The 23,795-nt window shown below is 34.9% G+C and overlaps 1 protein-coding gene across 5 annotated transcripts in view; it reads right to left on the bottom strand.

Annotated features, from left to right (window-relative positions):
* The window catches only part of SCLT1 (sodium channel and clathrin linker 1), a 219,893-nt gene that overhangs the window by 10,235 nt on the left and 185,863 nt on the right, over window positions 1–23,795 (bottom strand). For 4 of the 5 annotated variants that reach the window (XM_003899182.4, XM_031664271.1, XM_031664270.1 and 1 more), the window contains exons 19-21: window positions 7,203–7,281; window positions 4,781–4,876; window positions 350–645 (exon numbers count right to left, since the gene is read on the bottom strand). In XM_003899182.4, the coding sequence (XP_003899231.1) occupies window positions 583–645; window positions 4,781–4,876; window positions 7,203–7,281 (238 nt within the window). In that variant the 3' untranslated portion in view covers window positions 350–582. Of the gene's footprint in view, window positions 1–349; window positions 646–4,780; window positions 4,877–7,202; window positions 7,282–23,795 lie in introns of those variants that run through there. The other variant, XR_004182683.1, reaches the window with a different exon arrangement.

The following is a 23,795-nucleotide window of genomic DNA, read 5'->3' as shown; positions in this document are numbered from 1 at the left end:
TCCTTCCAAATTCTTAAATATCAAGTTTCATAAATACTGAAAACTGTAAGTTAAAAATGAAGCACTACAATCATACATTAAAATACGTGACAGCATTGTTTTAGAAAGTGCACAATTTATTACATTTATGAGTTCATAATAAAATGGATACTTAGGAACTTTAAAAATGAGTTAGAAGTAACAATTAGAGGTAAAATTTTCAAATCTTGGAAACTGAAATATTAAATTCTAGAATTTTCTTAAAAACTCTTTCTTATGAAAGAGAAATTTGCATAGTTTGAAAATTATTATAGCCTTTCAAGGGAAAAAGGAGGAATTAAAAAACAGACACGTTGATGAAGGCAATGAGTTCTTCTCAGCTGGTTTATTCTCCACTGAAGCTCAATATAGGATTATATTTTCTTTACTTACAGGAAGTGGTCACTGCTCTGTTTTCCAATAACCCTCAAAACAGAATAACAATGCTTACGCAAAATAACACAAGCCTTAACTATTATCCTCTGCAGGCTTTACCATTTCAATACACTTCTAGTCCAACTGCTTTCCCAACTCTAAAGTTCTGTGAATGAACTATGAATATTTTTAAATATTTTCCAGATTCATCAGGGAGGCTGCTTTTCTTCTCTGCACTGTAATCACACTGAGCTGCAATTAAAATAAACAATCGGTAAGTAGTTACTTTTTCTGTGGAAAATCTTAGATTAATACAAAGTAGAATGCATCACAACCTATAAGTACTGAAAACGGTCTTATTGGAAAGGGTTTTGTAAATGATCTTTTTCTTTTTGAGGCAGTCTTGCTCTGTTGCCCAGGCTGGAGTACAGTGGTACAATCACAGCTCACTGTAGCCTTGACCTCCCAGGGTCAAGTGATCCTTCTGCTTCAGCCTCTTCAGTAGTCACTTTGCCTGGTTAATTTTAATTTTTTTCAGAGACAGGGTCTCACTATATTGACCAGACCAGCCTTAAACTCCTGGGCTCAAGCAATCCACCCACCTTGGTCTCAAAGTACTGGGATTATAGGTGTAAGCCTCTGTGCCCAGTCAGTGATCGTTTTTAAATTAATATCTACTTTACTCTTAAAACTTTAAAATGTCTATTAGAGAAATGCAGGTCAAATAAGACATTCGATAGCTCAGGGTTAATATGCTTAGAATTGTAAAACATATTCCAGATGGATGAAAAACATCTAGATAAAAGTTAATCAGGAAAGTTTCTAAAACACAAACTAACGTGAGCCAACACAATGCAAGGCTGATAATAAAGTGATGATAGATCTTAACAAGAAAAGTCTAATAGAAAAATAATCTTTAAATGTTAGTAGGAATTGATAATATATACACATGGTAAAAAAAAAAGATCTAACAGTATGAAATGGTAGACAGCATAAAGGAAGTCTCATTCCCATTGCTGTCTTTCATTCCAGACACCTCTCCAGATACAACCAGTATTTCCAGTAAGGTATGCTTCCAGAAATATTTTCAATGAGAATATATGTATTTCTTCTTTCCTTTTATTTAAAAAATGATGAAAGAATTATAAACACTTTTCATCTTGTTTTCTTTTCTTCTAAATTATCTACCTTAGAAATAGCTCTATATTAGGACTATTATACTTTATTCTTCTTAATAGCTGCAAGCTATTCCTCTGTATGAATACTCCATAATTTAACTAGTCTGCTATTGTTGGGTATTTGTATGGTTTTTAATCTTTTAAAATGACAGACAATGCTTCAATCAGTATTTTTACATGTTTGCTTCCTGGCAAAAATGTTTCCAGGTGCAAGTATGGGTCAAAGGTTACATACATTTAGAGTTTTTGAAAGATACTGCCAAACTGTGCTCTGGAGACTGTACCAACATGTGCTTATATCAATAACGTGTGAGACTGCCAGCACAATGCTTTTCCAAACTTCACGATCTGATAGGTGAAAAATGATGTGATTACAGTTTACATCTGTATTTGTCTTATAGGTGAGGGTGAACATCTTTTTAAATGTTTAAAAGCCATCTGTCCTTCTTTCTCCATAAACTTCCTTTATATATTTGTCTACTGGACTGTAGCATTTTTTGAAAACTTAGGCATCCTTCGTATGTATTTAGGGCATTAGCCTTTTGTCATATATGGTACAAATATTTTTCTCGGTTTGTCACTGACTTTATGACTTTTTCTGATATAGATATTTGAAACTGTGAACATATTTATTATTTTTTTTCTTAGCTTCTAGGTTTTGTGTTCTTGCATTGAAAGGCTTCACCACACTGATTTAAAAAACTCATATGTTGACAGATCACAGTATGGCATTCAACCATTTAGAGTGATACACTTAGAATGGATGAATAACATGTAGAGAAAGTTAATCAGAAAAGCACATTTAGAGCAAAGTGAATCAGCATGATTCAGGGCTTGTATTGAACCAGTAACACGATGCTGCACTGCACTATGGTAAGTGTGATGTGTCAGAGACGATAATAATTTTAAAATTTTTCTGCATTTTGTTAATATCATGCATTTAGTAGGATATTATTTCTAATAGCACTTTTTCGGTTTTTATAGGAAAATTAGAAGGTTCAGAGAAGGCAAATATAAAAATTAAAAAAATAAAATGTACATCTTACAAACAAAGTTGATCACCTGGACTCATATAAAACAGAACAAATATTAATTCCAGGGAAGAAATTCCTTTTTGGGTAAGGGGAAAGTGCCAAATGATTACCTTCCATCTTCAAATAGGAACAGAAGGGAAGGAGACAAGCTTAGGGAAAGATTTGTTACAGAACAATTCGTGAAGTGGTTACTGACAAAACATTTTAAAAAGGTTACTTAAAAGAATGGTGGAATCTTTCCCATTGGAGAGTTTAAACAACAGAAGAAACATCAGTACTAGACTGTTTAGGTTTCATTTTTTCAGGGAGGAAACTAATCTAGATGCTAACTGGTTATATAATTAATGTCCTGTAATTGTACCGTTTTTACTATAGAACTCAAGGTAGCTGATTTTACGTAGACATTTTCTTTGCCATTTGCCTTAAAAAAGGTAAATGAGAAGCTTTAAAGATTATGATATAGAAATTTAATTTCTTATATATCCTTCTAAATATCTACTTATCACTAAGGGAAATGCTTTACATGTGTTAATTCTTTTGATCCTTTAATATGAGGGAGGTGTTATTATCCTATATTAAACATGAGGAAACTGAGGCTTAGAGAAGTTGAAATTGCCCAAAGTCACATGACTACTTAATGGCACTAAATGGCACTAAGGGATTTGCCTGACACCAAAACACATACTCTCCAGATACTGTCCAGTGCACCTAACTTCTGTTACCTTATAACCTAAATATGTTCTTAAATAATTGGCTAACCCATTAGTTAATTCATAACTTCATCAGACATAAAAATTATTTGAAAAGACTGTAATTACTTTCAAGAGGGAGAGGAACAGAAGGATAAATTATTACTAAATTTTCTTTAAGTGGCATGTCATGTTCATAACAGAAGTAGATTTTAAAAAATCTGTAAATATCATGAACATAAACTGAATTCAGCAAGCAGAGTGGCTTTACTATGTATAAAATGCTGTAGTAGTTAAGAATATTAATTTTGATTGAAATAATACATTTATAAGCAAATATAATTAATAATATAGTAACTTGATTTGTTTTTGTTTTCTTGCTTGCCCTATGTATCCATCCATTTGAACTGTCTGTTTCTAGTCTATCTTTATAATCACTGAACTGGTCTCATTTTGTTCCTCATAAGAGGGACTATTGCTCCTACTTTATAATCAAGGGCCCACTTCATTTATATGATGTGCGTGTATTAAGAGAAATTATCCCTTAGTAGTTCACTGATATTCTGCATTTTCTACTCTATTTCCCACTGGACAACTTTTATATTGTATTTTAGATTTTTTTGGTCATATGAAAATATGCATTAAGTAAATTAACCTGTAAGCCAAGGAATTTTTTTTCCACTGAAAAGTAAAATAAAAACAAAGGCAGAGATTTTGAAACATTACTTTCAAAGCAATATTATCTACTTTCAAATCTGTTAGTGAATATCTGCCTAGTTTTAGACAGAATATAATTCCAGAGCAGTGTTGTATAACAGAACTTTTTGTTATGACAGAAATGTTCCATATCTACGCTGTTCAATGTGATAGCCCTAGCTACATACGGCTATTGAGCACTTCAAATATGACTAGTATGACTGAGGATCTCAATTTTAGATTTTATTTAATTTAAATTAATTTAAATATAAATAGTGGCCTGTGGCTAGAGGTTATGATAGTTAAGACAGTATATTTCTTTTCTTTCTTTTTTTTTTGTTGAGACAGGGTCTCACTCTGTCCGCCAGGCTGGAGTGCAGTGGTAGAAGCGTGGCTCACTGCAGCTTCGACTTCTTGGGCCGAAGCCATCCTCCTGCCTCAGCCTTCTGAGTAGTTGGAACCACAGGTATGCACCACTATACTTGGCTAATATTTAAAATTTTTTGTACAGAAAAGGTATTGCCATGTTTCACAGGCTGGTCTTGAACTCCTGGCCTCAAGTGATCCTCCTGCCTAGGCCTCCCAAATTGCTGGTGTTACAGTTGCGAACCACCACGCAGAGCTTATTTTTGTTTCCAATGTTTACTTTTTCAACCTCACATATTAAAGGGATTAATTTTAAAATATATTAATCTAGTAAAAATAAACTATTAAGTTCTCTGGGAACTTCTAAAAAACTTATCTTATCTTTGAACTGTTTACTATCTAGGGATAAGAGGATGCTCCCTACCTGCTGGGAAGCTGAAGCAGCTCTCTCTTCTGCCTGACTTAGACGCCTTTGAAGTCTGTTGGCTTTTTCTCGATGCTCTAGAATTAGCTTTTCATTCTATTAAGGGGAAATAGAAAACAAGTTAGAAATCCATATGTGATATGGAGATGTTTTGTGGAATAATCAATGAAAAATCTGGACATCATTTTACCACTTATAAAATACAAATAATATTATCTCAAAATTTACATTTTTTCAAGTTATGAGCTTTAAAATAAAACTTAGCTTTACATTCTTAATAAATTGTTTTCTTTCTCCCACATGCCAGCAAAGAAAGTGAATTAACAAATCTCAAAGCAAAATGACTCGGAAGAATAAGACTTTCAATTTGTGAAGATCACTGCTTCAGAATCACCTGGGCTGTGAAAACACAGACTGCTGGGCCTTACAACCAGAGCTTTAGTAGGGTTGGGATGAACTGTTTCTGTATGTTCCCCAAGACATCTGCATACTCCAGCGTCTATTAGGGTCAACACAGCTATTAGGTACTGTCATGGGTTAAATTGTGTCCTAACCCCCAGTACCTATGAATATGACCTTGTTTGGAAATAGAGTCCTTGCAGATGATCAAGTTGAGATGAGATCACTAGAGTGGACCATAATCCATATGACTGATGTTTTCATAAAAGGGAAAATTTGGACACAGAGACATACATGTACAAAGGAAAGACAAGTTGAACACAGAGAGAACACAATCTCCACGCCAAGGAATGTCTGAGGCTACCAGAAGCTGGGAGAAAGGCATGAAACAGATTCTCCCTCACAGCTCTCAGAAGGAACCAACAACGTCAACACCTCAATTTTGGACTTCTGGCCTCTGGAACTAAGAGACAATTATTTTCTGTTGTTTAAGGCACCCAGTTTCTAATACTTTGTTATGGCAAGAACTATACAGGCATCATGAATACAAAGCTGTCACAACATACTGTCATGCAGACAAGTCCAAATAATTTATCAGTTAAAAAACGGATTAGCTATCTCCATACTTACTAGCCTGGTTATAGTACATCTGAGAAAGTATTTTTGTACAACTAGAATTGTTAAACAGTTTTTCTGGCACTTATCTGAATGAGATAATAATACAAGCCTAATCAGGAAGAGTTAGAAAGACACAGTTTCTTTTTTTTTTTTTTTTTTGAAAAACACATTTTCTATGAAGAATCAGAAACTTATAGTTCCCATGTACTAACCTACAAGTGATAAGAATGAATGTTATGGCTATGACAGTAATATAAAATATTGAAATAACAGTATCCTGCTAAAATGAGCTTATTATATTTCTTATTATGCCCAAAAGTAAAATTAAATGTTATGAAGAGAACTATATTGGCTGGTCCAATTTACCAAGATGTTTAAATCTGTAGCCTTTAAATTTTAAGAAGCACATCACATGCTAGAGAAAACATGGGGGAAAAATTCTATCATCTGTAATAATCGTTTTCATATTTATAATCAGACTTCATATAATGCAACTTCTTCTATACTGCTACCATAATGGCTGAGGAACAGTTTAGCTAGGATAAATCCTAATATATGCAACTGTTCCTTTTCTATTCTCATTTTGGTTGATTTTGATCTTCCTATATTATTAACATTACCGTACTGAGTATCTTCTTTTAAATTTTTCTGTATTGTAAATTACTTCATCAGAATAGATATCTGGAAGTGGGAGCTACCTGAAAGATTATTTTAATGGCTATTCCTTAAATAATTTCTAAATGGCTCATATCAATTCATAATGCCATGATGCTTAGGAGTAATGATTTCACTATAGTTCCTATAGTAGACCACAAAGATGGAGTAGACCATACACTCAGGGAAATTCCAACAAACATTTGAAGTTAGAACATCAAATGAAGATGAACATCAAATGAAGAGATCTAAAAAGCCCCAATCATAATCCAAAAATTGTTTACTTTTTGAACGCCTCAAGGAAAAAAACTTGAACTCTTGCTATATTTAGTTCTAAGTCATAAATCTAAATATATTTTAATATATTACAGTAGGCAAAAGTATTTTTTATGTGATGTGTCTTTTGGGATGGATTAAAATGAAAAAAGATGAATGGGTTAAAAAATAATTTTAGAGATGCATAAGAATAAAGGGGATCCTAATACATTCTCTGAAATACTACAAAAGTTCTATTGGTAAAACAGAAATAAGAGCGCTACCTTTTATTATTTACATATGATGAATCTGATGAATCACTGACGTTCAAAGCTTTTATTCACATTATATTGCGTGTCGGCTTTTAGGGTTATGGATGATTTCTGTATTGTTATTTCCAAGTAGAGAAATAATTTGGATTTGGCTCAGGTAAAATTCTATAACATGTGTATCAAGCTGCAGCAGAAAGCACTTCCCAGGGGAGTCATTATCTTACCTCAACTACCTTTTCATTTGCCATTTCCAGCTGAGAAAGCAGCTCTTGGGTATGAAGTTTCTGTCGACTCAGCTCACTCCTATTAATCAAAAGACAGCACCAAAAAATCCATTAATATAATTGTTCCAAATAGAAAACAGAATCTTTATTAGCAAGATACATGTTCATGATTTGAACAAAAATATCATCTTCATGTGCAAAATAAAGTCACTTACTAACAGACCATACCTCAAAGGACTCATTTATTTCTTTTTAATAAAATACACATATATTCTAGAGATCAGTTGCACAACAATGTGTATATATGTAACACTATTGAATTGTACACTTAAAAATAGTTAAGGTGGTAAGTTTTATGTGTATTTTATCATAATTAAAAAAATTTTATCACAATTAAAATGGTAAATTTTGTTATATATATTTTGCCAAACTAAAAAAAACAAAATAAAAACACATATTTTAAAAGTACAAAAGTATCTTCAATATTATTTTGAGATACTATTAGACACTAAAATAAAAGCATACTCATATCAAAAAGATACAGTATTTATTACTACAAAATCTCGTAAGCTACTGTGCTTCTTAGCTATAGTATGTGTTTTTTTTGTTTTTTTTTTTTAATGAGACGGAGTCTCACTCTGTAGACCAAACTGAAGTGCAGTGGCATGACCTTGGCTCACTGCAACCTCTGCCTCCCAGGCTCAAGTGATTCTTGTGCCTCAGCCTCCAGAGTAGCTGGGACTACAGGCATGCACCACCACGCCTGGCTAATTTTTTGTATTTTAGTAGAGATGGGTTTTCACCATGTTGCCCAGGTTGGTCTCGAACTCCTGAGCTCAAGCAACCCGCCCTCCTTGGCCTCCCAAAGTGCTGGGATTATAGGCATAAGCCACCATGCCCAGCCTTAGTATGCATTTGTAAGATTCATATACAGTGCTTTTTAGGGGAGCTCAACTCTTAGAAATTTAAGGCAACATTAATTACTCCAGTATCACTTCAGTGCGGTACAGTTAGAATTCTTATTCATGTTTTGGTTGTAAATGTACTGTATTTTACTCATTCATATCATTTATGCTTCATTACCTAAAGTATCTTATGCACAGAACTGTCTTCTTTGTTGTTGTTCCACATATAAGTATTATACTGCTTTTAGTCAAAAGTCACTTCAAGAGTGTCAGGTTAAGGGTACATACAATGTAGCATTAAAAAAAACTTAATCTGAACAAAGATCAGATAAATTTGTGAGTATTACATATAATGAATCAATGACATTCAAGGCTTTTCTTACTGTGTGTGAACTTTTAGGGTTATGGATGGTTATGGATGATTTCTGTATCATTATTTCCAAGGAGAGAATTAATTTGGATTTGGCTCAGGTGAAATTCTTGATTCAGTATTGGCTTTTATCCTTTAACCTTATTTGTGCTTCTGAAATCAATCAACAGATTAGCTCTTCCAAAATAACTTAAGCTTTGATTTTTTTCAAAGGAGCCAGCAAACAGCCTACAAATTTGGTAAGCCTCTCAAGTGTCCTATTATTGAGTGAATAGTTGTTAAAAAATAGCAAGTAATCTGTTATAAATATATAAAACAAAAAGCAATGCCATCCACTATTCAATTATACAAATAGTTACCGAACATTCGTTACAGGCCAGGTGCAAGATATGTGGTGGCAAACATAGTTGTTGTCATCATAGAACTGACAGACTACGAGGGAGATCGGTTATTCTAACTCAGTGATTTCATAAATACAGGTTCACTGACTATGAGGGGTTTGAGTATCTATCATTAATTCCATGACAGATAAAGCCAAATATATTGTTTTAGCTTTGAGTGATAATAACAAAATATAATAAATTATTATTCTTACTTTAAAGTATCTTCTGCAGCTCAAAATTATTGCCCAACCATCCCCCCAACAACATAAGAAAAAAACCTACTAAAGAATGATAAACAAAATGACTAGTGGCCAGTCTTCTAGGTCAAATGTAATTAAAGGTGAAAGTTATACATATTAGTGCTGATGAAAAACAAATTGTGAGTATAATTGAGATTAAGATGAAACAATGATCACATTTATAAAGTTAGCCGACATTCAGTTTACACAAAACTTTTCAGGAAAATACCTACTTGTATAATTTCATGCCTAAACTATTCTTCAGTTCTTACTCAAGATAATCTGAATGATGGATAGTAATAATTTTCCACAATATTTAAGATCACAAAGACATAAATCATTAAATGAAAATATACTTAAGTTACCCTTAATCCACGTAAATATTTATCTCTTTATATGTCAAGCTCTGTCTCCCCCACTGGATGGTGAGCAACTTTGTTACTCATCTTTGTACTCAACAAAGCTTGGCAAATAATAGTGAAAATGATGTGATGATGATAATAAGAGCAAACACTTCCACAGTATTTGCTTACAATGTGCCAGACACTGTTGTAGGTGCTTTCATAAATTAATTTAATATTTAGTTTGCATGACTAATATATGAAATTCTCATTTTTTTTTTTTTTTGAGATGGAGTCTTGCTCTGTTGCCCAGGCTGGAGTGCAGTGGTGCCATCTCGCCTCACTGCAAACTCTGCCTCCCAGGCTCATGCCATTCTCCTGCCTCAGCCTCCCAAGTAGCTGGGAATACAGGCGCCCACCACCATGCCCGGCTAATTTTTGTATTTTCAGTAGAGATGAGGTTTCACCGTATTAGCCAGGATGGTCTCAATCTCCTGACCTCGTGATCTGCCCTCCTCGGCCTCCCAAAGTGTTGAGATTACAGGAGTGAGCCACCACACCCAGCCCTGAAATCCCAATTTTTACATATGAGAAAATTAAAAGACAGAAATTAAAAAAATAAGTAACTTGCCTAGGATCACATAGCTTGTCAGGTTTTTTTGTTTGTTTTTTGAGACAGGGTCTCACTCTGTCACCCAGGCCAGAGTGTAGTGGCACAATCACGGCTCACTGCAGCCTCCACCTCCCAGGCTCAGGTGGTCCTCTTGCCTCAGCCTCCTGAGTAGCTGAGCCTACAGGTGCATGCCATCATGCCCGGCTAGTTTTTTTTGTATTTTTTGTAGAGACAGGGTTTTGGCATATTATTGCCCAGGTTGATCTAGAACTCCTGGGCTCAAGCAGTCCTTCCACCTTGGCCTCCTGAAGTGTTAGGATTACAGGCGTGAGCCACCGCATCTGGCTGCTTGTCAGCTGTAGAGTCAAGATTAAAAAAAACTTGGCCCTTTGATTCCAAAGTCTGTGCTCTTAACCACTGCCCTATACTGCAACATGGAAGGTAAATAATGAAAGTTCGCTGAATAACACACACACACACACACACACACACACACATGCACGCAGAGAGTATATGTGTGTGTGTATGTGTATTAGGCCTTCTAGGAATATGAAAATTTATATACTTACTTGGAAACCTAACAATTAAATTTTTACTTCAGACTTCTTCCCTAAAAGTCCAGTCTTAAACTTAACAAGCCTAATATCAAGCTTTTTGCATTGTCTCACAAATCTACTTCTCATCCTGCTGCTCAGTTTTTATATCGACATCTCCGCTCTAGGTGTCTAGGTTAAAAAGTTTAAAGTCAACTCCTATTTCTCACTTTGTCCTTCTTTTTTTTGTGAGACAGTCTCGCTCTGTCTCCCAGGCTGGAGTGCAGTGGCATGATCTCAGCTCACGGCAACCTCCACCTCCCCCGGTTCAAGTAATTCTCCTGCCCCAGCCTCACTAGTAGCTAGGATTACAGGCACCCACCACCATGCCCAACTAATTTTTGTAGTTTTAGTAGAGATGGGGTATCACCATGTTGGCCAGGCTGGTATCAAACCCCTGACCTCAGATGATCCACCCACCTCGGCCTCCCAAAGTGCTGGGATTACAGGCATGAGCCACTGCGCCCAGTTTCTCACTTTGTCTTAAATGCAACTTCTCATTTACCCCGAAAGAGACTCTCTCTTTGATAGGTCTCTTGCATCTATTTTTCATTCCTACCCAGTGTTACCATCCCAATTCAAGTTCTTAGAACTTAATTCTTAGATTTATTGTAGTAACAAGCTGCTTGAGTTTCTCAATATCAAGTGAAACAATATATGTAAAGTACTCTACCACAGGGCATATGAATGCACTCAACCGATACAGTGGGTTTCCCTCTCTAAACCATGTATCTCTAGCATATTTCTCTTTCCAAAACACCACTTTAATAATTTGTTTCCTTGAGCTATACTCTTCAATGGCTCTCAGCTATTGGACAAAATAATCCAAATTCCTGAGAATGTCATAAGCTCCTTCAAAATTTTGTGTAACTTATCTTTCCAACCTTATCCCCAGTAGGAACCTTCCACACTTCAGTTGGGCTCTCATTGTTTCGAAAACAAACTGCATATGTATTACCTCAGGATCAGGTTTATGTCATTTTTTAGATTGTGTTTTTCAGATTTCCCATTACAATTCTTCCCATTCTTTAAGACTGCACCCTTTTCTCCCTTCTTTTCAGGTCTCCTTTCCATTCATTTTAATCCAGTTTTCTTTACACATCAAATCTTTATGATATTGAATACTTATTTTATGTATGATTTATCAATCCTGTATTATAATGCTAGTGCTTTACATATATGTACACACACATACATACATACATTCTCCTAAATGGAATAGGAACTTTTTTTTGTTGTTTTGAGATGGGGGTCTCACTCTATTGTCCAGGCTGGAGTGCAGTGGTATAATAATGGCTCACTGCAGCCTTGACCTTCTGGGCTCAAGTGATCCTCCCACCTCAGCCTCCCAAGCAGCTGGGACTACAGGCATGCACCACCATGCCTGGCTAATCTTATGTTTTGTAGAGATGATGTTTCATTATGTTGTTCCGGTTGGTCTCAAACTCATGGGCTCAAGACAGCCTCCCACCTCGGCTTCCCAAAGTGCTGGGATTACAGTTGTGAGCCACCATACCCAGCAGAAACTTTTAAAAGAAGAATTATTTTTAGTTGCCACAATATCTACCACACTGCTTTACACATCCAAATGGAGTCATGTATCACTTAATAATAGGAATACATTCTGAGAAATTTATCATTAATTTTATTGTTGTATGAACATCACAGAGTGTGCAACACAAACCTAGATGGTAAAGTCTACTACACACCTAGGTAAAATATTAATAGTATAGCCTACTGCTCCTAGGCTCCAAACCTGTACAGCATGTTACTGTACTGAAGACTGTAAACAGTTTTAACAGTGTAAGTATTCGTGTATCTACACATAGAAAATGTACAGTAAAATATTGTATAAAAGATAAAAAATGGTACATCTGTACGGGTACTTACCATAAATGGAGCTTGCACGACTGGAAGTTGCTATGGGTGAGTCAGTGAGTGAGTGGAGAGTGAATGGGAAGGCCTAGGACATTATTTTACACTACTGTAGACTTTACAAACACTGTATACTAAGGCTACGCTAAATTTATAAAAACATATTTTTTTCTTCAACACTAAATTAACCTTAGCTTACTATAACTTTTTACTTTATAAAATTTTTAATTTTTTAACTTTTGACCCTAAACACAAAAATACAGCTGTACAAAAATATTTTTTCTCTATATCCTTATTCTTTGAGTTTTTTGTTAAAAACAAAGACACCAACATACACATTAGATGATGCCTACACAGGGTCAGGATTATCAGTATCAGTGTCCTCCACCTGTACATCTTGTCCCACTGGAAGGTCTTCAGGAGTAATAACACACATGGCGCCGTCATCTCCTTTGATAGCAACGCCTCCCTCTGGAATACATCTCTTGAAGGACTTGCCTAAGGCTGTTTTACAGTTAACTTAAAAAAAACATGTAGGAGTATGCTCTTAGATAATAAAAAGTACAGTAGAGTAAACACATAGACCAGTAACATAGCTCTTGATTATCAAGTATCATGTACTATACATAATTGCATATGCTATACTTTTATAAGAGTGGCAGTGCAGTCGTTTTGTTTAGCATCGCCATAAACCCCTGAGTAATGCATTGCATGAAGACATTATGACAGCTATGATGTCACTATGCAACAGGAATTTTTCATCTCCTTTATAATCTTACGAGACTACTATTATATATGTGGTCCATCGTTGACCAAAATGTTATGTGGCCATTACCATATTTGCTGATTTATGGCTAAATTTCCAATTTTCTAAAATTAGAAAAGTTCTAATTTTCTAAATTATAGAAAACATAGCAGTTAGAACATTTTAATCCTTGTTTGCTCAAGATTTACTGAGGAATTTATCAGAAAACCCATATTTTAGATAAAGACTACTGGTATTTATTTAGACTTATTTATATTCTTCTTTCTCCAAAGAAATTGAAGTGGCTAAGCTTATTTTTCATTCAAGCATTTCTTTCAACCTTACAGCTTTCTTCCAAATGAAATTTTAGAAGGTATTAAAGGGTGAAGAGAAAAGTGATTTCACCAACTCTATCCCCTGAGACTTTCCTAGAGCCTTCCTGTCAGTACTTTGTAACTTCTTATTTCTCTGTCAGGATGTTTCATTGCAGGGATAAAGGAAAGACTCAGGAGGATGATTCGACTCTTTGTTATCTACAAGACATTTTCCCTTCATTAGAGAAAATAATTGAGAGTTCCCTGTATCACGAGTAATTTAGGATAAACATTAAATAAGACTTTCCAGAAAGTTTCACAGTGGTATGACAGTTGAAACACATGCTCAGTAAGACTATATAATCTCTTCCCTGGAAATCTTTAAGAACAGAAACATTCAAGGGGAACATCACACACCGGGGCCTGTTATGGGGTGGGGGAAGGGGGGAGGGATAGCATTAGGTGATATACCTAATGTAAATGACGAGTTAATGGGTGCAGTACACCAACATGGCACATGTATACATATGTAACAAACGTTGTGCATATGTACCCTAGAACTTAAAGTATAAAGAAAAAAAAAAAAAAAGAACAGAAACATTCATACCTATCGGAGAGGATTTAAGTGTAATCTCCGGGAAAACACAGAGATAGAGGAAATTTCATTTTGGTATGACATTTTAAAGAGTATTTTGCACCAAATAATTGAAATAAAACTGTACCCAATTTCTCTATAATTTCTGGCTTATTATAGGGTAAAAGGTTCAAGGTGTAATTACTATCTTCCACTAATTTTAAAGTACATATAAAAGATTGAGGAATTCCTTAAAGCATCACTGGGAAGTGCTTAGTTAACAGTTTCATACGTTTTTAGTTCACTTATATAATTCATGTTTATGTGATAGAAAATTCTACTCATCCTTACAAAATATAATTTAGAAATATATTTGCAAAATGTAATTTCTGTGTAAGTAAAAGTTTACTAAATAATTTACATATGAAGCAATTTATGTTGTAACTATTAAAAAATTAAATGCTTAAATAAACAAAATACTGTAATCAACACTGATATGCTAGGTAGATGGCAACGCTTATTTACTAGGAAGGAGGGAATTTGGGAAGAGATAGATAAGTAGTTTCCATTTTGGACAGGTTACATTTGAGATGCTTATTGGTTTTTTTCTAGTAAATGTGTCAAGTAGGTCATGGAATACACAAGTGAAGAGCTCAGAGAGCTGATTAGACCATTGTTGGAAGATCTTTCAGCCCTTGCCTCTCTTCTCCTGAGTGCCCACTGTTTGTTGTTCCCATCTTTATGTCCATGTTGTACCAGTCTTTTAATCAAAATGTTTTCTCAACTAAATCATATTGTTTCCCACTTAAGTCTAATCAATTACAAGAGATGTTAGTAAAGCAAATCTGTGATATCATATAATACTAATATCTAAAAGGCAAAATAAAGATTTTCTGAAATATTTAATATTTTAATATTAGATAAAAATATTTAATCATAGTATGTGACAAAATGGTTAGCAAATGCAAAGACTGTAATCTCAAGTTTTTGTATGGCTTCAAAAGACCTGACTGCTAAAAAAGAAAATTCATTCCGAAGTTTCAAATCTTTTCTCATTCAGCTAACTAGAAATACCACGGTTTAAGGTAGGCAGGTCAGCTTTACATATACTAGACAACTTTGGGTCAGTCTTAGGTTTGCTTTCCCTATTTACACTTTTCCCCTAAGTGATCTTCTCTTGTCCATGACTGTAAACATAACATTACAAAACAAAGCCTGACCTCTCTGAGCTCTTCACTTACGTATTCCATGACCTACTTGACACATTTACTAGAAAAAAACTAATAAGCATCTCAAATGTAACCTGTCCAAAATGGAAACTACTTCTTATCTATCTCTTCCCAAGTTCCCTCCTTCCTAGTAAATAAGCATTGCCATCTACCTAGCTGCTCAAGTCAAAAGCTTAGGTATCCTCTTTGATTCCTCCTTTTTCCCTCATGCCCTATATTTAATTTATCAGTAAGTCCTATTCTATCTCCCAAATGTATTTCAAAACTGCCGGCTTCTCTTCATCTCCACTGAAGATATCCTATTCTAAGCCACTATCATCTATTGCCAAAACTACTGTAATACTCTAATATCTGGTTTCTCTGTTTCCATTTTTGCTCCCTCTCTAGTCTATTTTCCACACAGTAGTTATAAGTGGTCTTTTAAACTCTAAAGATGTTTAAAATTCTCCAGTGATTTCCCATTGCTGCACTTTAGACTTTTTTAACCTTAAAATAGTACTCCTTAAACATTCTTTTTTTTTTTAACCTTAAAATAGTACTATTTAAACATTCTACTTAAAATAAGTAAAAATATCTCATTTAAAATAGCCCACTCAATCTGATCCCTGCTGAGGTATCTCTTCAATATTACAGCATTCTTTCCCCTCACTATACTCACTCACATGAGCATGCTCCTTCCTAACACTGGACCTTTACGCTTGCTGTTCTTCCATCTGCCTGGAATATTTTCCTGACTTTTTGGTATAATTTTCTCATTTTTCAGACCTCAGTTTAACTATCACCTTTTTAGACTATGTTTTTTCCTAAAATAGTCTAGCTCTTCTAACTCCTACCTCCATTCCAGTATGTATCACGTGACTCCATTTATTTTCTTCATACCACTTTAAACATCTAAAATTGTTTATTTGTTGGTTCTGATTGTTATATTGTTGGTTCTTCTCTTACAGCCTCTCCCCACTAGAATGACAACTCCTAATGAGAAGCTACATTCACAAGGCTTAGAATGTAACTGGCAATCAAAAGGTGTTTTTTTTTAAAGCCTATGCATATTTTAATTAATTCCACAGAATCAGTTGACTAGTCCATCCAGTAATACCATTTCTAATATCTTACATCTTGCTTTTTCAAAGTTTTTTCTAAGTACTTGCTCTCATATCAGGACTAATGAGATAATTCAGTGATTATATTTTCAAAGTAACCATCAAGTGGTATAATAAATTTGGGAGATTACTAACAGGAAAAGCAATGTGTTCTAAAGCTTTATTTATTTATTTATTTATTTATTTTTGAGACGGAGTCTCACTGTGTCTCCCAGGCTGGAGTGCAGTGGCGTGATCTCGGCTCACTGCAAGCTCCGCCTCCCGGGTTCACGCCATTCTCCCGCCTCAGCCTCCCAGGTAGCTGGGACTACAGGCGCCCGCCACCGTGCCCGGCTAATTTTTTGTATTTTTAGTAGAGACGGGGTTTCACCATGTTAGCCAGGATAGTCTCGATCTCCTGACCTCGTGATCCACCCGCCTCGGCCTCCCAAAGTGCTGGGATTACAGGCTTGAGCCACCGCGCCCGGCCTAAAGCTTTATTTATAAAGATCCTTCACAGGAAGCTTATTTTAAAGTTATTTGAAGAATGAACTGAAAGTTACAAAGTAATGGTTGAAATTTCCTCCCAACGCTAATGTTAAGTGCTGATCTTAGAAGGAGTCTGGGGAAATTACGAAGTTTACTCATTTAATAAATACTGAAATGAGTGCCTGTTACATGCTACATACTACTGTGCTAGGTGCTAGGGAGGCAAGGAGGAAACAAGATCTAGTCACTGCCATAGTGAAACTTATGAACCACTAGAAATATTGGAAAGCTACTAGGCTTAAAATAGGTAGCAAATGCTATAAAAACTTCATGGTGCTATAATAAGACACATGGAAGAACAGGGAAGGTTAGAGCTGTCTCTTCAGAGGAAGTAGACTTTTAAGCTGATGTATGAAAGATAAATAGCAGTTAGATGGAAAAAGGCAGAGGAAGGAAAAGAAGAGTGTCACAATCAAACCCATGCATGAAATCCAGGAATTTCTCAGATCAGGAAAATATCTAATATCAGGAAAAAAGAAATGATAATAAATTTAGGAAACAATAGAAGTTCAGCATGAATGGGATATACAGTGTTACTAGGAGGTGGGGGTGGGAGTGAGAGAGGAACAAGCTGGAAATGCAAGGAAATACAGATCACAAAGAACCTTATAAATCATAACAGGAAATTGGCACTGAAGTATTTTAAGAAGAGAAGTGACATGATTTGATGTGAACATCAGGAAATCTTGCTGACTGTAGCAGGAAAAATAGTAAGGGTATTAATCCATAGTCAAATTAGAGTGTTAATGCGGCAGTCCAGGTGAGCAATGTTGATAGCCTGAATGATAGCAACTGGAGAAAAAGGGACAGATTGAAGAGAGATCTAGGAGATTGAATTAGTAACAATGGGGTTTGGGGTATGAGGAGGAGTCTAGGATGGTACCCAGAGTTTTTCTCGAGCAACTGGGTAGACGATACTACCATTCACAGAAATGGGAAATATAGGATGAAATAAAAATGAAAACTTCAGCTAGGGGTGAAATAATGGGTTCAATTTAGACTAAACTCAGTTTGAGGTACATATATGAAAATATTCAGTAGAGAGTTGGAAATACAGAGTATTTCAAAAAGGTCTGCATTAGAAGATGTTTATAATAATAATTTCTGTCTGTCTCTATCATAGAAATGAATATCTTAACCCATATTGAAAGAGAGAGTTTCCGTACTAATTGTATTTTAATTGTGACTATCACTGGCACATACATTAGCTGAAATGGTATGGTTATGAGAGTATAAGCAAGGTTTTCCCTGTAATGTATCCATCTCTTTGAAAACACCACACATACTTTAAATAAAACTAATAAAAGACATATGAAATAAAACAAACTTATTTAATTATGGGATAAGAAATTTAAATTTAGGCCAATATCTTAGACACTTTAATTAATTACTATAATTGCTTGGACCATTCTGTTATGATTGAGGCACAGTTTAAGGTAAGGATGAGCCATGTAGATTTTGGTTGACATGGCACAAAGGAAAATTCCCTCAACGCATGAAATCCTTTAGTGATGACTGATGATTAAATTGCATAAGGTTCTATTCTATATTATATGAGAGAATTAAAAACAAAAGGTGTGCTATTCATTTCAGTGAAATGATGGATCTGCCAGCTGCAGCAAGCACTTTCCTTGGAACTCTCTTATGACAAATTAACATAGCATGTGCCAGATGTTTTTTTCTTTTTCCTGTTGAATTATGCTATAATATGCTTCAGTTACTTTTAGTAATTATGTATTTTGTAATTTGCTGGTACCTGCAGCTGCCTCTCATCCTGTTAATTAAAAAAAAAAAAAAAAAAGGAGAAAAAAACAGTTACAGCAGCCAAACATTACAGATATACAGCCAAGGAATTATAATGTTTTACAATGTGAGGAGAATGCCTTAGGCACAAATGCTGTGTAGTTCACTCTATATGTACAGTTTGTTTTGGACAAGCAAATATTACATATTGTATATTCATGTGTTCATTCATTTATTCAATACAATCTAATTGAATAATTAGATTGCTTTCCCAATTAAAACTGTTTAATCTGGTTAATAAAACCATAAATGTTTAGATACCTGTCTGCAGCAGAGACAACAGTATTCACCAGACATTCCACATGTACCATACATTTCCCAGACTTCTATGCAGTTCTCACCAACGGAGGTAAAAGTTAGTGATATATATCATTTCAAAGCTGAGTTACTTAAGTGCTCATGTTCCTCTTCCATTCCTCTTTCTCTGTTCCAGTGACCTCAAGAAACCATGTGTCCAAGAAGGCGGACACCCTAATAGAGCCTTCCTGCCAAACTGCCTAAGACATGCAACATAAGCAACAAATAAACCTTTGTTTTGTTTAGTCCCTAAGATTTCAGTTTGTTTGCTGTGGTGGCTGACATTGCTTAACATAATAAACTGCATAGATCTCACCTACTCTTAACATCACGATTGCCTTGATTTTGCATACTATTTCTTTCACTTCAAATATTCCAATTGTATTACTGCCTTGGGGGTCTTTGAACTAGCTGTTCTCTTTGCTTAAAATGCTCTTTCTTCTGATCTTTATATCCTTTTTATTATTATATCTCACCTTAAGATTCATTTCTTCACAGGATCTACCTGGTCTACCACCCTCAGATATCCAACAATTCATTATCACACTGGCTTATTTAAAATTTTCTTTCTTTCTTTTTTTACAGACAAGGTCTCACTCTGTCACTCAGGCTGGAGTGCAGTAGCATGATCATACCTCGCTGCAGTCTTGACCTCCTGGCTCAAGTGATTCTCCCACCCCAGCCTCCCAAGTAGCTAGAAATACAGGCACACACATCATGCCCAGATAACTTTTGTATTTTCTGTAGGGACAGGGTCTTGCTATGTTGCAGAGGCTAGTCTCAAACTCCTGGCTTCAAGTGATCCTCCCACTTCAGTCTCCCAAATGCTGGGATAACAGGTGTGAGCCACTGCACCCAGCCTCTAAACATTTTGCATAGTACTTATTATCTGATAATTAACATGTGTATGTTTATTTATTCGATAATTTCTACTTCACTGTCAATAATCTAAACTTCAAAAAAAAAAAAAAAAAAGGAATCTTGTCTTTACTGTATTCCCATTACTTCAGGAACAGTGCCTGCTCAATAAATATGTGATAAGTGAATAATACGTAGACTAGGAATATGTCCGAGGGCTGGCCAAGCACTTTTGGTTTATTGAGGTGGTTGTTCAGTGTGGCTGGTGCATAAAGAACTTGAAGGATGGAGGTAGAAAGGCAGACTACAGATAAAATATGGCAGAGAAAAACTGTGAAAAATCTGTAGGCAACAACAAAACAGAAGTCCTTAAGTAGGCAGGGCCAGTATACTTACTTTATAGTAAAGTAACTATAAGAGCAGTATGAAAGATGGAATAGAGTGGGGAAAAATTCGATGGCAGAGAAACCAGAGTGAAGGTGGCCACTTTAGGAGCCATAGTTAAAGATGTGAGGGCTCTGACCAACTGCAGGGACACGTATGTCACCACATGCTTATACACACGCAAGTATTTCTGTAGGACAGATTCCTGTACCAGGAACTGCAAAAGGATCTGTACAGTTTAAATTTAGTTAGATTTTGCTACATTACCTTATAAAAAGTATTTGCCAGTTTACATTCCCACCCATACTGTATGACAACTCCTGCTTCCCCATGTATTTGTAGACGCTGGATGTTAACCATCTTCTACATTTTGCCAATATGCTGGGTAAAATTATTGCTTAAATTTGCATCTCTTTAATGAAAAGTGAGGCTGACCTTGCTTTGACATGTTTAAAGGAGATTTGCATTGATGCTTTTGTGAGCTTTGTTTGAACCACTGAGTTCACATACTTTGTCCATCTTTCTATTAGGTTGTTAACCTTTTAATGTGGAACTTGATGAATTTTGCATATCAACCCTTTAAAAATTTTTTCAGTATCCCATCTGTCATTTATCTTTGTTTAGTATCTTCATAAAAATTTTAATTTTTATGGTTAGATCAATTAATCACTTTTTCTTTTTTGGATTCTGGATTTTGTGTTTTGATTAGAAAGTCTTCTCTATTCCAAGAGAATAAAAATAATTTTATTTCTTCTAATATACTCCTTTTTATACTTAGCTCTTTAATACATCTGGAATTTATTTTATATATGAAATAAAGAATATTCTAAATGAGTTACTATCTTTCTAACATCATTATTTCACCAATGATTTGAAATGCCACCATTGTCATGACCAAAATTTCTGATTTTACATTTTTTTTTTCTTTTTCTGTATTCTGTTCAAATTATCTATCCTTGTGCCAATACTGTTTTATGTATTTTGATATCTGGTAGGGAAAATCTCATTTTTTTCCAACAGAAGTTTGTTGATTTAATATATAAAAATAGTAACAACAGACCAGGTGTGGTGGCTCACGCCTGTAATCCCAGCACTTTGGGAGGCCGAGGCAGGTGAATTTCCTGAGGTCAGTAGTTTGAGACCAGCCTGGCGAACATGGTGAAACTCCATCTCTACTAAAAATCCAAAAAATTAGCTGGGTGTGGTGGCAGGCGCCTGTAGCCCCAGATACTTGGGAGGCTAAGGCAGGAGAATCGCTTGAATCCGGGAGGTGGAGGTTGCAGTGAGCCAAGGTTGTGCCATTGCACTCTAGCCTGGGCAATAAGAATGAAACTCTGTCTCAAAAAAATATAAATAAATAAATAAAAAAAAAAAAAAAAAAAAAAAATAGTAACAACAATCTCTCATTTAAGTAACATTAGTAGATCTATACTGCAGTTATGGATACTATACACTAATAAGTTAACTAGTAAAACAGATTCTTCTTTGAAGCTCAAAATTCTTTGTGATACATACATTGCAAGATAAAGGAGTAGTAGTTGAGCGGGGATAATTATAGATGAATTAATAAGATACTACAAATTAAACTTCAAACCAAAAGATACCATACAGAAACTCAAATTTTTAAAAAGCTTCTGATCCTAAGTTCTCTGATACTAAGATGAAAAATTACCTCCTATGAAAAAATTATTTTATTTATTTTGTGTTACATTTAATTTTGACTGTAGTTACTTATGGATAATTTTAAAAATCACAGGTACTGGTAGTCATATTTAATTGTCAGTTGCCAAAAGGTACAGAAGTTTCCACGGGGAATAAAACAAGTCAAGGGAGGACTACGTATATCATGACTATACTTATATTTGGTTTTGCCTCTAATATTCTCCTAACTGTAGCAAATAGGTGGACAAAAAGCAAGCAAGAAAATAGCCAACTTACAAGAATTCAGTTCTTATGAAGTACAGAGGACAGAGGCAAACAGCCAAGTACTTTCAAGATTCAATGCATACAGTTAATTTACAGACCAAGGAATGCTAGCACTTTTTAAAAGCTGTATTTTCAGGCGGAAAGCTTTGATGCTTAATACGTTGCAGTAATGCACACAGAGAAGCAGGATGCTGAGACCTAACCTGAAAAGGCTCATTTTGAAAGCGAGTAATAACACTTTTGATATGAATGCTAGAATACATAAAGTTGTGGTATATATAGAGAAATCATTATAGGGAGAGTCAAATGCATCAAATGAGCCATTTGCTTTTAAAATGTTCTGCAGTTTATTTTGTAATTTATTATTAATAAAAGACCTAATTGGTTCAAGACTTAGACTATACCACTGAATCACTAAAAACAAAACCACTTCTAAGGAGAACAAATGAATTCTTCCCCAGAGATATGGAAGTACCATCTAGCAGTTACTTTACAACATAGCATATAGCAAACTGCTGATGCTCGATATGGATGCTATTGCATGTCAAGGGTAGATTATCACCTTTGTAACGTATTTTTTCATTAAAATTTAAAATAAATTTTTTTAACTTAAAAAATTATAAATCTATTATGACTGTCATAGAATTTTATATTATGACCAATAGGTAAGATAGGTCAGTAAAAATACTTCAGTAGATACATTTAATTGATTTCGTGCATAATCTTCAGTATTATTTATATTCTCCAAAAAGGAGGGATACAATTCATATATATAAATCTTGCCTAAAATCAACTGCCTTCTAGAACTAGTAATCTTTTTGTGCAAGTAAAAGTAAAGTAAGTACATGAGCTTTTCTCTCCTGCTCTTCTTCCCCCTCCTTCCCCTTCTTCTCTTCCCCCTCCTCCTCCTTCTTCTTTGTATATATATAAATAGAGATGGAGTCTCAATGTGTTGTCCTTTACCAAGACTTGGTTTTTAAGGCTGGGTAGAAAAGGAGGTAAGCTTTGAAACAGAAAGAAAAAAAGATGGCAAAAATTCTAGTGATATTTATTGGATTTACTGGATTCACATATACCACTGGTCAAGATACAAACTTATATCTTGACTATTTAGGTGAGGTAGGGCTTTGTTACCAAATGTGATTTGCTGAGCATATCTGGCCAGTGCTAGCAGAAAGTTCAAACAAATTTAAAAGCCAAGATTTCACTTAAGTAGGAAATTTCTTTAGAAGGTTGGTTGGTTTGCTTTAAATTGCTTATTCCATGAATTATTTCTATTTATTTCTCTCAGGGTAGTTAACCATTTCATGTTGCTACATTTGGCATTCTGTTTTTATGCAAAATTGTTTTTAAAAACAATTCTTTGTATTTAACTGAACATCTAACAAGGAGGCACTACAGCAAAACAAAAATAAAATCTAGGGACAAATGAAGAGTTTGTTCTTACACTGGAGTATTACAGCCGAGTTGACAGGAAACAGAGGCATGGGAAAATAGAACTGCAGTGTCGGAAACT

The sequence above is a fragment of the Papio anubis genome, chromosome 3 (assembly GCF_008728515.1).
Source record: "Papio anubis isolate 15944 chromosome 3, Panubis1.0, whole genome shotgun sequence".
Taxonomy (NCBI): Eukaryota; Metazoa; Chordata; class Mammalia; order Primates; family Cercopithecidae; genus Papio; species Papio anubis.
This window is presented reverse-complemented; position numbering and strand designations above follow the sequence as displayed.